At 44.3% G+C, this 15,902-nt stretch overlaps 1 protein-coding gene across 1 annotated transcript in view; it reads right to left on the bottom strand.

Moving 5' to 3' along the window:
• SREBF2 (sterol regulatory element binding transcription factor 2) overlaps window positions 1-15,902 on the bottom strand; it is a 34,400-nt gene that overhangs the window by 3,600 nt on the left and 14,898 nt on the right. Inside the window, exons 4-18 of the mRNA XM_081209503.1 lie at window positions 15,193-15,333; window positions 14,233-14,457; window positions 13,687-13,801; window positions 13,334-13,515; window positions 12,543-12,735; window positions 11,498-11,679; window positions 10,462-10,735; window positions 9,517-9,686; window positions 9,136-9,304; window positions 8,492-8,612; window positions 7,418-7,527; window positions 5,480-5,612; window positions 4,445-4,613; window positions 1,540-1,725; window positions 678-789 (exon numbers count right to left, since the gene is read on the bottom strand). Of these exons, the coding sequence (XP_081065629.1) occupies window positions 678-789; window positions 1,540-1,725; window positions 4,445-4,613; window positions 5,480-5,612; window positions 7,418-7,527; window positions 8,492-8,612; window positions 9,136-9,304; window positions 9,517-9,686; window positions 10,462-10,735; window positions 11,498-11,679; window positions 12,543-12,735; window positions 13,334-13,515; window positions 13,687-13,801; window positions 14,233-14,457; window positions 15,193-15,333 (2,482 nt within the window). The remainder of the gene's footprint in view (window positions 1-677; window positions 790-1,539; window positions 1,726-4,444; window positions 4,614-5,479; window positions 5,613-7,417; window positions 7,528-8,491; window positions 8,613-9,135; window positions 9,305-9,516; window positions 9,687-10,461; window positions 10,736-11,497; window positions 11,680-12,542; window positions 12,736-13,333; window positions 13,516-13,686; window positions 13,802-14,232; window positions 14,458-15,192; window positions 15,334-15,902) is intronic.

Below are 15,902 nucleotides of genomic sequence, written 5' to 3'. Positions count from 1 at the left end.
CACAAGGAATGCCACGCTTGCGGGGGCAATAAGTGCACCACGGGAGTCAATTTGTTTAAGACTACACTGGGGTGAGCAAAAGATTGCTTCACAATGGGTGCTACCCAACAGAGTGCAAGAAGCAGTCAACCAACTCCCACTGAAACTCTAGGCAGTAATTTATTCTAGAGGCTCGGATGCCCCAAGCTGAGTCCTGGCCGGCAGCCCAGACTTAGCAGCCTTGTCCTGGTAACAGAGATGACACTTGCACAGGTGGGCGAGGCCCACCCTCTCCGTGACAGGCCTTTCTTTTGCTCAAATTAGCAGCCTCAGATGTCAGCTAGCGAACATCTTTGTGCCACCGCTTCTTAAAACATTTTAAACACTCTGGCTTGGATCCTACAATTTATGAAGAAAAAAGCGGCTCACCGAAGGGGGGGGAGGAAACGTTTCCCCTCTCCCTCCCAATTCTAGGCAATTCCTCATCACAGCAAAACCACGTTTGTCACCGTTTCTGGTTAATTAGGGTTCCAAAGGTCTCTAGAACTGCACACCAGGGGACTAAACTAACTGTGGCATTTGTCATATATGGTTTGGCATTGCTTGCAAGCATTTTATAGATAGATAGTGCAGGGCGGGGGGGGGGTGACCCAGTTCAGGGAAGAGATGGACAAGAAAGGGCACAAGAGCTTCCTGACCTTGCTTGGTACTCTGGGGTGTCCGACGCCTGAGACTGTGCTCCAGCAGCTGATGAGTGCGTGTGGGACTGGCCCCTGCCATCAAACGCACGGTGGCCTCATGCAGGAACACCTGGAAGGAGGGGGAAAGCAGAAGGCAATGGGTAGCGTCTACATTTTAGCAACCTTCCATCACCTTGTGGTGCTGTAGATTTGGGCATGCGCCTTTATCAGATAAGCTTGCACCTTCTGGTGCTAATCCTCTCAGCCACTTTTCCTTCCCTAACTCCTTTCTGCTGAGCAAGAGTGTACAGGGAATGTGCCCTTTAAAAGAGGGGCATGCTACCCAACTATTTCTGACCAGCAGTGGTCCACACTCTACCACAGAACCATCTGTGCTGTTTGTGCGTACAAACCAGTGGAGAGCAGTGATTAAGCCTGCCAGGCTAGAAATCCCCAGTTCAAATCTCGCAGCCACCATAAAAGCTACCTGGCATTAGGCAACCCCGTATTCTCTCATCCTCACAGCTCACATGGGTGACATGTGGATAATAGGAATGGCAAACATCACAGGGCTGTTTTGAGGATTATTGAGATAATTTACATAGAGTTTTGAACATTCAGGAAGTGTCACATTAGTTTACATCCAGGGGAAACCGCAACACACACCCACACCCAATGAATGCTACTTAAGGGCAAAGTCTACAACAGTAAGGACATATCCAGCAGGAAGCCACCACTGCAAACACACTGCTGGAAATTCAAAGCAAAACCAGTCCTGGCCTAGTTCGTGGACCATTTGCCCCTTTGGCTTATAACAGCATGCAGGAACTCAAGGGACAGGTCATCATCTCCTCACTCATTACAAGTGGCAGGATCTTACCTTTCGATAAGCAGGTCTGAAACTATGGGCCAGTTTTCTCAGGCTGCCGAGGTCGCGCTGGAATCCTGTCAGCTCAGAAGCAGAAGCATGGTAGGCCTCTCCCAAGGCCTGGCTGGAGTTCATCTGTTTCTGCCACAAAGTGGTGCGGAGGGACAGCAGTAGGTCGCAAGCTAGCAGCTGGATCATCTGCAAGGAGACAGAGCCATTCAGTGACAGGAGTATCAAGACATTCCAGCATCATCAGCTGGATGCAGCAGCCTTCAGAGGGACAAAAGCTTCTCGCACATATCTAAAAATACTAGCAGAATGATACATAGTGTTTTTATCTCAAAGATGAGATGGTATCAACTGACAGCTCTCTGGCCAAATTCCCTTTCTTCTCAAAAAGTGATCCAGCATGAGCATTCTGAATTTTTTGTTGTCCAAATATTATCATCAAAGGACATGACCACAAGATAACATGGAGGAAGCAACCAGGTTATCCAAAGGTAGCCAATGTGGTACCCTTCAGATGTTGTTAGACCACAATTCCCATCATACTTGACCAAGAGCAATGCTGCTGAGGCTGATGGGAGCAGTGGTCCAATAACATGTGGAAGGTACAGGGCTGGCTACCCCTGAAGTATCCTGTGCCCCTTTGTAGGCCAAAATCAGCACCTATAACTGCGTTCTGAAAACATGTCAACACAAAATCAGGGTGCAGTGGGATCCCAGCACAAATCATTGTTCCCACAGCATCCATCACAGTAAATATTCAAAGAATTACCTAACAAAAATTGGTTAACCGTACAAATGCTTTATTTGTTTTTTGTTTCCTGTGTGTTTTATGTGAATTCTACCTACCACCAAAAGATGAAAGATTAAGCCAAATGAAGAAATACTGAGACCACCACACTGTTTTAATGTGGAACTGAAGATCCACTGACAGAAGACTGTCCAAAAGATGGGCAGTGGGGGTGTACATTCATTTTTATTTTAGCCACCATGACTGATATGATCTCCGGCTTTAGGACCTTTCGGAGAGTGGTGACAGATGAATGAGCTTAAGGCTCAAACGACTTCTGGGAGACGATTAGTACCTTATTCAGCTATCTCCCACAGCCCTGCCACCATCTATGGACTCGGAGAACGTGTCCCCTGCAATATTCCCATCTCTCTAGCCTTGCAGGAGTCACAAGATAGAAAAATCATGACTTTGCCTTGACTGGACTTTACCTGCTTAACCTGACCTTGCACACTAACAATTTGCCGGCCACGACCGGATGCTACCTGCTTTTCCTGCAAATCTCAACACTCCTGTGGAACAGGACGAACAGTGGGATTCTAAGAAAGTGTCCTTGAAAATGTGTCCCAAAGGTTCCAACAATTAGCCAGAAGTAAAATGAAGCAGTATGATCTTGAGAAGATACCCTTGGGACAAAAAAACTGCAAAACAAATCAACATCTTCTACAGAATAGTATTTTGGTACGCCCTCCGGTGGCAAAAAAAGTATCTTTAATATCAGTTCGAACTGCATTTTGAAGGACTCATTTTGGTTCATTCAAAAATACCTAAGGAAAACAGAAGTGTTGTTTTTACCGGGTTTTCAAAACAAGCTTTATTGCAGAGGCTTTGGGAGGCGGCCAGGGAGCTTCTAGTCCTTCTGGGCTGCTGCTTTCCTCATTGTTTCCAGGGTACTGTTCAGTTCCTCCTGCTTCTTCTTGGCTTGGATGAAGTCCCCACCCTTTTCTTGTTGAACTGCACAGCTCATTTGTCTTTGGAGATCTTGAACAGCACCATCACACATATCTTTTTGGAGACGAGGCAGCATGCCTCCTGGATCGTGTCTTACACAAACTTGGTGTGCTTGGTCAGGTGTCCATGGCATTGGCATGACTTTGCCCCATTCTTAGTCACCTTGTGGCCCTTGTTCAGGCGAAGGGCCACTGGGCAGCAGATTGTCATGGCTGCCACAGCTGCTGCTTCATCTAGGCCATGCCCAAAAAATAAATCAGCTACGTAAAATAGAGGTCACGATGGGCACTTCATTTGCCTTTTCACTGCCACATATACCTTTTCTCGGCCTTTTCAACCCATGTGCTCCACTTTCCTCTCTCATGCTTTCTTTCTGCTTGCAGTACAATGCAGTCTGGATTGTACAGATGGCCTCTTGGCCCCTTCCAATTCAGATGTAAAGTTCCTAGGAAGTTTCTACCACATCACTTAAATCACTGAATCGGAAAGAACAGCATTCAATCCAGGCAAGCTGAGGAGATTCCCACCTGCAGAGGAGAAATGGGTGCACCTCTGTGCTGCACTGCGGAAACATTGCACGAGTACTGCCAGAACATGCAATGCAACTACAATGCACGACAGCTGCCACCCAGCAGTGATGAACAGCTCCGATTCTTGTACAGTGCCAAAAGTTGGAAAGCCCAGCTTCTCAGAGAAACAAGGAAATGAAGGTGAAGCTGACACCCTGATACAAGGACTTCACACTGTTCTTGCCCACAGGAGACTAGACATGTAGTGCCTTCTGTGGGAACAATTCACCCAGGAGGCATAATTAAAAGCAACAAGGACAGGACCAAACAAGAGCTCAGCCTGCTAATTCTGGCAGTGCACTGGAAGCCAACACACTGGAAACAAATGCACTCCTCAAGCACTACTGTGGGAAAGGGAACACGGCAGCTCTAGTCAACACACACAAAAGGGCAAGAGGAGAGGGAACGTTCTCTGTCTCTCCAATCATGAAGAAAAAAATGTTAGCTGCTGCTTCTTCGGCTCCAGGATATTTGACCTCAGAGACACATGGAATGATGACTAAACATTTGCCCACAAGCCTTGGCTCAGGAAAGGATGGAGAAGGCAGTTGTACATGTACAGCCAGTTGTAAATGATTGTGATGAGGATGAGGATACTTACGTTATTGAGACCCGTGCTTGAGACCCCACTGCTCATGTTGAGGCTGTTCCAAAGGTGAGTGCTGGCTCTTTCACAGTGGCCAAAGGAGCTCTGCTGCCCATCTGCCTTGCTTGACAAGGAGGCGTTCATGGCTTTGCACACATGAAAGACAGCTTTCACAAGGGCATTCCTAGAAAGGAGGGAAGAGAGAAGAGAAAGATCCCAAGCCAGGAACAAGGTCAGTGCCTTTAAGGTATTGTGGTCGTGGACCAACCACCTCCATAAGCTTCATAAGCCTCTCACTTACTAAGTTCCCATAATAAATAATAACAATGTTATTAAATTTCTATACCACTCATCATAAAATAATAACAAACAAAAACAACCTCCCCAACACACACAGTTTTAAAGGCCATAGATTGCTTAGATTAGCCAAGGGCCTAGGAGAAGAGGAATGATTTTGTCTGGCACCTAAATAATGAAGGTGCCAGGTGAACCTCTCTGGGGAGAGCATTCCACAAACAGGGAGCCAACACAGAAAAGGCTCATCCTCATGTTGCCCCTTCTCTGGACTTCTTGAGGTGGCACATGAAGAAAGCCCTCTCCAGCAGAATGGGAATCCTCAACACCACCTCCAAGACCAGATCTGCCAGCTCAGGCAGAAAGACTGCTGGGCAGTGAGGTGGGCAGTAAACCAGCAGAATCTCTAATCTGTTCTGATTCCCAGTGCCAGGAACACACACTCCAGATCCTCCACCCAACTGGATAGAGAGCCTGAAGGGAGAGAGAGAGAGAATCTCTCTATAGACCAGAGCAACTCCCCCTCCCCGACCCTCAAGTCTGGCCTGATGCTGCACCGAGTACCCAGATGGCCACAGCTGGATGAGACCAACTCCCCCCTGCATCTAACACTTAGAAAAGTCTTTGCATCCACCACCCCAGTGCCTGATAGCTGGTATTTTCAGTTAATACAATCTCAAAATACTGCAGCTTAGTTTGGAAACTATTTAAAGTGACAAAAGGCAATTGTGAGAGTAATGCAAAAAGGCCACACACTCCATCATCTCCAAACATTTAGGAATTCGCTCCACGTTGGTAAACTGGGATCTCACGGCTGCATCATCACCCCTGAGCCAGCTGATTGTCATTGTGATTGCGGATGACCACCACCTGCACACCACATCAGGGCCTAGGTATGCAGAGACAAAATAACAATAAATATGAGACACTCTCACCAATGCAAATCCCAACAGGTTTTGTTTTAATGAAAAATGGCTTCAGGAGACGGGAATCTTTTCCCCATCCACTGTTTCCTTACTTCAAGCCCCTTCCCCCTGTAAACCTACGAAAGTGCATTCAAACACACTGAAACCCTTGCTCCTGGGAAGGGGAACCAGCCATGGGAGGAAGGCAATTTGGAGTAAGAAAATGGTAGGCAGGGAAAAGTCACACCCATACCCCCACACTTCTCTGTTCTAAATTTCCATCTTGGATCTGCTTTTCATTTTGAAGAATGGCATCGGGTCCCAGTTACACATATTTCTGTGTAATGAAAATGAACTTACCAGGAACTAGAATAGTGTGAGGTTGCTTGCTGGTAGGAGGACCCTTACAAGGAGGACAATGCTGAAAAGGTCAGTTTCTGGCAAGACCTGCACAGATCTCATTTAAGCAGCTGCTTTGAAATGCCCAGGGCCTGATTTGGGAAAGCGGGCAGGGACAAGGGGTTAGCAGCATGATACCATCACAGTAATGCTTCTGGGTGAGCCCTTCCTTGAACTAAACCTTCCCAGGGTCCCAAAAAACTTCCAGATTGTGATGTTGAACATGTACAAGAGCAGGTCACTAGGATAAATTGTGGGGAGAGAGCCAAAATGGACATTTGGGGCAGGCAAGGTGTGCTAGGCTTGGGACAAGAAAACTGATTCAACTCCCTTTGTTGCTGAAGTCAGGGCACATTAGTGAATGCCATCCTGCAGAGTAGGGTACCATCCACCTGCTGCTGCTGCTGCCACTGACACACAGGCTGGTGCAAAGCCAAGCATCTTGCCAGACATTCCCCCCTTCATCTTACTGCTTCAGCAGAAGGGAACAACAACAGCAACCAGAGACAAGCTGCTCGGTACCGCCCTGCCAACATATGCATCTCATTTAAAATGCTTCTGCCTTGGGAATGGAGTCACTAACCAGAATTTACAAGACTCATTAACCTCTTGGGCTGAGTTACCAGCTCTCATAGTGTGTTCCACAAAACCATTAAGTGGTCAAAAGTATTTAGTTTCAGATCTCAGCTGAGAAGGCCGTAAGTACTGATCTCTGCAGAAAAAAATTAGATCTACATATTTACTGAACTCTCCTCTAGAGGTCTCCACTCAGCTGCTGATCAAATCTCACCATGATCAATGTAGAATACTATCACTGACATGTGACTGGACACTTGCTTGTCTTAAAAAGCAGAAACTGCACTACATCTAAAACAAATTTATCATGGGATATCAGGAAAATTCTACCTGCTCAATTTCATATTTCTTTGAATCAGCAGGTGTCTTCCTCATATATGAGGAATGGTTGAGAGAACTGGCTATGAGATAGGATAGCCATATTCAAATATTTAAAGAGCTGTCACATGGAAGATTGAAGATATGGTCATTCCATATCAAGGGGTCCAATTTTTTACCTCATGCCATCCAATTTTCTTAATATTTTGTACACTTCTTGAATTATCAAAACTAAGTTTAAATCTAAAGTTTATCTCACCCCAGGTTATTTAGTTATGAGAGTTTGAAATTTCAAAAAAATGACAATTTTGGCCTTTATGGATTTAAAGGAAATATCATTGACTTAAGATACACTTTTGATCAACTGGGCAACATTAATTAATGCTGCAGCTGAATCAAGTTTAGAACACTAACTCAGCAGCGAATGCTTGCAGATCTCCAGCATGAAGCTGAGAAATATGGGACACTGAGCAACCTGGGCATCCTTCACACTTACCCAGTGCAGACCTCAACACAGAATTTCCAGTGAAAGGTGGTGTTCCAATTCCCAAAGAGTCCACAAAAGAATTGAGTAACTTCAGGTATTCCAAAGCATTAGAGAATTCACTACAAGCACAAGCAGAAATCAGACTTTTACCAGTAAAGACAATGCAACACATTTCTACAGTGCATCAGTTTAACGTGTGCAACTTAGTATACTTAGTAAGGTAAGGTAAAGGACCTCTGGACGGGTACGTCCAGTCAAAGGTGACTATGGGCTTGCAGTGCCCATCTAGCTTGCAGGTCAAAGGAGCCGGCATTTGTCCACACACAGCTTTCTGGGTCATGTTGCCAGCGTGACTAAACCGCTTCTGGTGCAACAGAACACTGTGACAGAAACCAGAGCGCATGAAAACACCATTTACCTTCTACGTTTATCAACTTACACTGGCATGCTTTCAAACTGCTAGGTTGGCAGGAGCTGGGACAGAGCAATGGGAGCTCACCCCATCGTGGGGATTCAAACCCCCAACCTTCTGATCGGCAAAGCCCAAGAGACTCAGTGGTTTAGACCACAGCACCACCCGCGTCCTGGCTATTCTTAGTAAGAATGCCTGGTTACCAGCTCTCTCCGTGCTCTGCAAATTGCTATTATTCAAGTTCTGCTGGGGAACTTTCTTTTATCACGGAACTCTCAACAATCCAGCAGCATACTATGCATTTCTCTGTGCTTCTGTCTCCAAAACAGAAATAATTTACTGATGAACCTTGTTGAGCTTGAGTGTTGCCCTGAAAACTGCATGCTCCACTAATCCATTATCTGCAATTCAGTTACAAATTGCTAGGAGAAACTGCCCTTTGCCACACAGGCAATAGATATGGCAGGTGAATTTGATTCAAGTTTCTGCATTATGTCAGGAATGTTATTCTGTTGGCCCTGCCACATTGCTCCTAACCAAAGAGATGAAATCTGTGCTCCTACCCTTCATCCCACCTGCTGGGCTACAGGAACTAATAGAGCAGGCAGTCAGAATTGGCTACTCAACCTGAGAAAAAATGCCAATAGGGTAGGGACAGAACTGCAGCTTACCAGGGCTCTTCATCATCATGTCCTGCAGCCCCCTTTGGAATCTGAGGTTTCACAAGGGATTCAACAGCTCTCTCCAGGAGGTTCTCACAGAATGCCTGGTGCACCTGTGCAATGGGATCAGCTGTAGATGAAAAAACAATCAGCTTTATTTCCTTTTCTCAATAATTTACAAAAGATTCAGGGCTGCTACCCTAGTAATACGCAGGTATCCCTCAAAAATAATCAGGTGCAAACCCTTGCCATGTTACGCAGGATTTGAAATATTGTACTAGGACCTGGGATCAAAACCCCACTTGGTCATGAAGCTCACTGGGCGACCTTAGGCCAGTCACCAGCTCTCAGCTTAACAAACCTCACAGGGTTGCTGTGAGAATACCACCTTGAGCTGGTTGGAGTGATGCTGGGATATAAATGAAATAATAAATAAAAATCTGTTTGGGCAGAGAAATTATTTGCAGAAAGAACTCCATCATTTGGGAAACTGTCCATTTGATTGCTCAGTCCATGTTCCACAATTTCTTACAGCACCAAAAGCTTTCAAGCAAGAATTGGCTAGAGAGAGTGAGCATACACATGCATAACACTGTCCCATAACTTGGATGGCAGACTTAGGGCAACGCATTCACAAGCCTGCTGGGTCTCACCTGGGTTCCTCTGAGTGCAATATAGACTCTCCTTGGCAGCTGTTTTCACTGTCCAGTTCCGCTCCACAAAAAACTTTTGCCCCAATGGGTGACACAACCAACGCAAAGAGTCAGGGATGGCACTGCGCTCAGAACTACACAAGCTCTGGGCTTGACTTAAGAAATAACTCTGGTAAGAAAGAAAAAGTGCCATGGTAAGATATGGTGCTGAAGGAAAGCTATGCATGCCTCTGACTCAAGGATAGTAATTCTGCGTAAAGTTAATTATACAGATCAACTTAAAAGCCACTTCCATTCACATGCAAAACCGTGGTCAGTTGAAATATGCCACAATACATACTTGTTCTAAATTCTGTTGGGAGGCTGTTGGGATTTACTCACCGCCAGGAAGCCCAGCTTGCCACCACAGCGGGTCTTCAAGCCAACTGCAGCAGTCAGATGAATTTCTGCCAGTGTGCTTGGTGAAATCTTCTCTTCTGCACATTCAGCCAGATTCACAGCACACAGAGCCATGTGCAATCCTGAGTAGGCAGAGCTGGATGGTAGCTTACCTGCATCAGAAACCAAAGGAGAAAGAGTCATCTCCTTTAAAATAATTTACAGAGGGGCAGCCAAGATAGACTCTTGCACCAAAGACAGTCATGCAGAAGCTCAACTATAGCTGTATGAAGGGGTATTTCCTTGGAATATTTTCTTCCTGAATCTTCTAACATTCAGCATCACTGGACAAATTAATTATGTCACAAGGTTCTGTGGGCTGCAGTCTACTTCACCAGATGCATCGAGTACTACCCTGAGTTGCAGGTACATATACACATCACTTTTTTAAACTCACGCAATGTGAGACTTTCCCAGTACAATTAGTGCCTCACATGGTTTGATTTGGGAAAGCCCTTTGAGCTACTGAGATTCTGTTGCATTCAAACCTTAAGGCGTAGTAATGTCCTGCCTTGCAAAGCCTTGGTTTATATCTATCTACAATCTTATCTTTGTAAGATTGTAACTTTGGGAATCAACCAAACAAAACCCAAGCTATGTATATCAAGCTCTTTCATACAGGCCAAATAGAAGACCATCCTTCATTTCACTGCCTGAATCATCTCAGCTGGTTATACTATTGATTTTCAGGTAAGAATAAATCTAGCAAGACACACACCTGCAAAAGAAGAGTACGGCACTACTTGTATCATCAAGCTAGAATGAAGCACTCTCTGCAGACTTAGGTTTTTTAAATGTTCTATTGAACACAGTCAAAGTATGTAGATAAGTCTAGGTCATCACACTAGACACTCACAGAAGCGTCCACCTTCTCCCTTTCCCACTTACCTGTGATATGGAGCTGATGGAGCTTATGATAGGCTAGAGCTGCATCACGCGCACTAGTTTTGGCTTCATCCTCAAAACCTGCAGGGGCTTCTGTTGCTCGTCTCTGCCGAGATGTCCTCTTTAGCAACCAACGCACCAACCCCAATTTTTGGAGACTGTAGCGGATAACGTTCCAGGACAGGCCGCAGGCCAAGTCTAAACGAGAGGCAGGCAGTGCTCGGCCCAGGGCAGACAGACAAGTCTGTAAGTTTGATGCAGCAGCAGTAAAATCTTCCTGCAGGCACAGAACAAAAACAGAAAAGCTGGAGGTGCAGCAAAGACTTGTGAGAGTCCAGTGACTTCAGAGACTCTCTGAGATGGCATGTGGAAACTTGCACAATCAAGCATAATCACCTTTAGCCTAGCCTTGAAAGATGCAGCATCTTTGACCCTAAGGCTGCATTTTTTGTCTCTTCTATTTATCTCCACTTAAATCTATTTCTACATTTATTTATGTAACAAAATGTATATACTGCTTGATGAGAAAATCTCTAAGTGGTTTACAAAAAAGCAGTTTTGCCAACCAATAGTAACTTTCAAACTGCCTTTTTTCTCTATCTTATTCAAATATGCTAACAGTATATAAAGAAAGATTGAAATAGTAACTGGTGTTCTGTAATACTTTTATTGGAGATACTACCTTAAACCTTCAGGCATATTAAGCAAATCTGTGACAATCTGGCCACTTTTACAATTGGCTTCAGTTGCAAAATTCAAATTTACCCCAGGCCCATGGCAAAAACAAAGATTGCTTTACACAGCTAAAGCTGAGGGTGGCAATTCAAAAATATTTTGGGGGGCTTTCTGAAAGGAGAAAAGTGGAGAACTAAAGAGCTCCAAAGTGTTTCAGAAGTAGGACAAATGCTTGCAATCCCAAGTGCAAAAGCCTCTCTGGAGAGTTGATCTGCACTTTGAGGTGCTGCCTGTTCAGTACTGCTCCAGAAGACAAACTGGGAAAGAAACAAAATTTGTTTTCTGAAGCAAGAACTTGACCTACCTTAGCTAAATCCAGGTCTGCTTGTTTCCGATGCCGCCAGAAAGTAACCGATGACCGGGAGTGCAGTCGGGTCACAGGCTCTCCATGTACTAGGAGTTTTATGAACACACTCAGGACAATAACACCATTTACAAGCCACAGGATCAGAGTGGGCATCATCCAGCCAAACCAGCCACCAGAGCCTGCAAGGAAAGAGAACAGAAGAGATATGAAGGGGGGCCAGAGGGGAGATGGATGAGGTAACATATTAAAATAACAAGTCTGGGATGAATTTTAATTATGTAAAAAAGCTGTGCATATAAGGAGGTGGGGGCTCAGGCAATAGGGTTTATTAGCTCTGAGTCCCAAATAAACTGCATTGCTAAAGTTGGGATTACAGATTTGTGTGTGTGTGTGTGTGTTACATATATATAAATATGTTCAAAATGTGCAACACAATCCGTATTGGCTCTACAAATGCTGAATTTTACTCAAACAGATAAAAATTATTTCACAGTGTAACTAGATGATGTGATTCTTGTAAGAATCTTATTTAATAACTCCCATGTCTTGCAGAAGTGCTATGAGGATGGGGTTTTAAAATGAACTAGTAAAACTCAGAACAGATGAAGGCTGCAACCCTATACAAGTTTCCCTGAACACAATGCAGCTTACTTCTCAGTAAACATGCAAAGGAGTGCCATGCACAATTCTTTACAGAATATTGTAGCAAGGGTCAAATCATTACTTTAATATACAATGCAGGGGTTTCTCAATATCCAAGCAATGAAGTGGCCAGTGCTGATATATTAATGAATGGTGTACATGTTTTGATGTAAACAACCTTGAGTATGGTTTAACTATGGAAAGGGGGCATATAAATAAATAACATCCTTTAATATATATATTTTTAAAAGCAAATAAATAACACCCCATTTCCCCAGTGTTACTACTACTGTCTGTGTTCAGCTACTGTATATGTGATCCTTAAAGAACTCCAAACACCAAACAAGCAGCATGGAGATGTATACTGAAGTATACTGAAAGACTGGATTTCTGACAGTACCTGAATTTATTGACAGAATACTCCTCCCTGAGCTATGATGTACAGAACCATCAGAGTCAGCTGTCCTTTGGCCCTCCAGGAGGGATGTTAGAGGGTTGAAGGAGAGACAGAGGAACGTAAGAGCACAAAGCAGCATCCGTGAGCGGTCAACCATTCCAAGAGCGGCAGCTGGAGAGTCAGGTTCATCTTTAACCTAGACCATAGTGGTAGAGGATGATTTGTTAGAGAGCAAGAGAATTGTGAAACAGTGAAGATAATTAATTGTTCCCGGCCTACTGAGAATGTGTAAGAATTGACTGATGTTCACAATTTATCATAGCATTTCAAACATGGCTATAAGAACAATCTCCGCTATCATGCCTCAACACGTTTCTGAGTGTGCTGAATCAGAAGGAGAGCTAGTGTTATTGTTGCAGCCAATCAATTTATATCTATAAATTGTGCACAACATTTCTTCTTCCTATTCTCACTCCTGTTAAGAGGCAAGAGAAGAAGGGGAGACAGCAGAGTTACGTCAACCTTTTTATTAAAAGGTCTGTGGGACGAAATATTGTATTATTAGGCTTTGGGTACAGGACTTCACACAATGACAGCCTAAACTAGCCAGGGATGATAATGTCATGGAACTGATTAACCTTTGTATTCTGAGTCACATCTTCCTCTAGAACCATAGTTCATTACAGCCAAGCACAAGATCTCCAGCTCATCCAGCACACATCACCCATGTCTACAAGTAACAGGCAACCCTTATGCACGCTTCCCTCTGTAGAATGTTTTAGGATGTTAACTACCTTTGCATCATCCAGCAGTGGGCTTCCTGGTTCTGAATCAATAGAATAAGGGGAAAAGCCTGCTTGTGACCCTGTGTCAGAGGCTGGAGGAGACATCAACAGAGCATTTTGGTTGAAGTCATCCATCTTCAGATCCACATCATTGTCCACCAAACTGCTTAGGTCAAACCCCTTCAACAGCTCTGAAAAGACCAGAGATTGCAAAGATTAACTACTCAAATTCACAATTCAGTTTTCTTTCCCCTTCATGCTTTCCCTTGCTTCCCTTGCTTAACCTGCCCACACAAATAATATACGTCATCAAACAGTGAAGTAGGAGGTCAAAGGCACATAAATAGCCACCCAACACTTACTGTTTTTCTGATTAGCAAGCTTCAGGACCATGTTCTCTTGACGCAGCTTATGGTTAACCTGCTGTAGGTACTTAATGTAGTCAATGGCCTTTCTCAGTACCCCTGACTTGTGCATCTGCAAATAATGTGCATACATTAAAGAGAATGAACAGTAATTTTTAGCAATAATGCCACCAAATGCTCTTTCAGCACAAGCTTCTACACTAAAACTGCAATGACTTTCCCAATCACAGGGAAGAATACGAAATGGATTCAAATCAAATACATTTAGCATCTATCATGGGAGACCAAAACTCCATATTGACTGAGCAAACACTGATAATCACAGTAAGAAGCAGAGAATCTAGGCGTATTAATACCGCAAGATATCTTTTTATCTCTTTTATTTATGTCTCACCATATTTAGTGCACATATAATTATGTATTTTTCTAACTTTCAAATGAAAAAAATAAAAAAGGAGCAGAGAATATGACTTGCAAGCATATTGTCAACTGGGTTTGAAATCACAGCAGCCTTTTTGCTTTCAGCCACAAAGCAACTCATACCTTTGCATCTGTTCCCATGACTAGGTCCTTCAATTCTATGATCTTGTCATTTATAGATGATCGGTACCGCTTCTCAATTATATTATGGGTTGTCCGCCTCTCTCCTTCCTTTGGTGGTTCTGGTTGCTTGGCACCACCAGGCACCTGCTTGATGGGCATCTTCTCCTGCCCTCCCATCACCATGGGCATTGTGGTCAAGATGGTACCATTGCCACCAACTAAAGTCTTTAAAAAAGACAACAGTGACCCAGTTAAAGATTAATTTGTTCGGTGGGTTGGGAGCTGGGGCCTCTGTGTTATAGTGGCTCTGCTCCTACTTGCGGTTGCTACATGAGATCAGCTCTGGGGGACTCCTGCTTGGCCCCTTGGCATTTGGTCCATTCTGTCCCTCATGCTGTTCACTATCTATAGGAAGCCCCTGGGAGCTGTCATCCAGGGATTTGGGACATAGTGCTGTCAGTATGCCGACGAGAGTCAGTTCATACCTCTCCATCCATCTGAATCAGAAGAGATTGTGCAGATGCTGGATAGATGCTTGAAGGTACTATGGGTGTTTCCCAAGTCCAGGAAATAGGGAGGCATGCTCTGGATGGGTATGCAGCTAAGGGGTTCTCCTCAATTTGAAGCTGCCACTAGAGATACAGGTGATCTGAGTGTGCTCTCAGTGGTGAGGGTAGCCTATGCCCAATTCCAGCCTGTTTTCCAGCAGCAGCCATTACTGGGCCAGGATAGCCTAAGCTCAAGTGTCCACGCTCTAATAACTTCATGACCTGATTACAGCAAAGAACTCCACATGGAGTTACTCTTGAAGAAGCTGCAGCTGGTACAGGCTTTAGATGCCCAGTTGTTAAATGATCCCCTTCTGCCTGTCCCACTTAACAGATTCTTAAAACACTATACTGGCTGGCAAGAGGGAGAAGGTGCATATTTGGGAAGGGAAAGCAAGATGCCCTACAGTACCTGCAAGGCTGTTGTCTGAATAGGCGTGGTCAGTGCTGTGAGGGCTGGATTCTGAACAGCAGTCATAACAGGGCTGCCATCAGCTTTCAGTGTTGTTAAGACAAGAGACTCAGTCTTGATTATCTGTGGCTGGACAAGGACCTAGAAGGAGAAGAGGCAGTTAAAAGGTTTAGCACAACAACACAAAGCTCAATACTGCAAACACTGCAGAAGCTGGGCAACCTTTTTTGTAACAGATTTCTGTGTGACTGCATGGAGTTCAAGTATGCAAGTTTCAATATATATCTGCTTCATTGTATGTTCACCCCATGCTCCTTCCTGCAAATGCCAAAGGCCAATAAGAACTTGCCAATGAGCCAACCTGTTGGGTGTATGGAAGACCCTCAATATAGTAAGAACTGTGCTGTCAGTATGGAGTCTGACTGCCATTGAAGACAATTTGATCCTTCTGTACGAAGAACAAGTTCTAACCCTTTGTGGTTATGAAGGCAGTTCTAAAACGTGTTGTATCCAACTGCTAAAAGCTTTCAGCAGTGAAACAAGGAATACTCTATTGTCTCTGATTATTTTCCCTTCCATTTAACAATACTGCAGCTGGCACGTTACTAAATATTAAACCCCAATATGCTATATATAGAGCTCTACATTTAGTAGTTTGGAAAAGTTGGCTCTCCCTCTCCCCCACAAAAAACCCTCTCCAAAGTCTCTAC

This window comes from Podarcis bocagei (assembly GCF_964188305.1).
Source record: "Podarcis bocagei genome assembly, chromosome: 10".
Classification (NCBI taxonomy): Eukaryota; Metazoa; Chordata; class Lepidosauria; order Squamata; family Lacertidae; genus Podarcis; species Podarcis bocagei.
The sequence above is the reverse complement of the archived record's forward strand: the minus strand, read 5'-3'. Positions and strand labels throughout refer to the sequence as shown.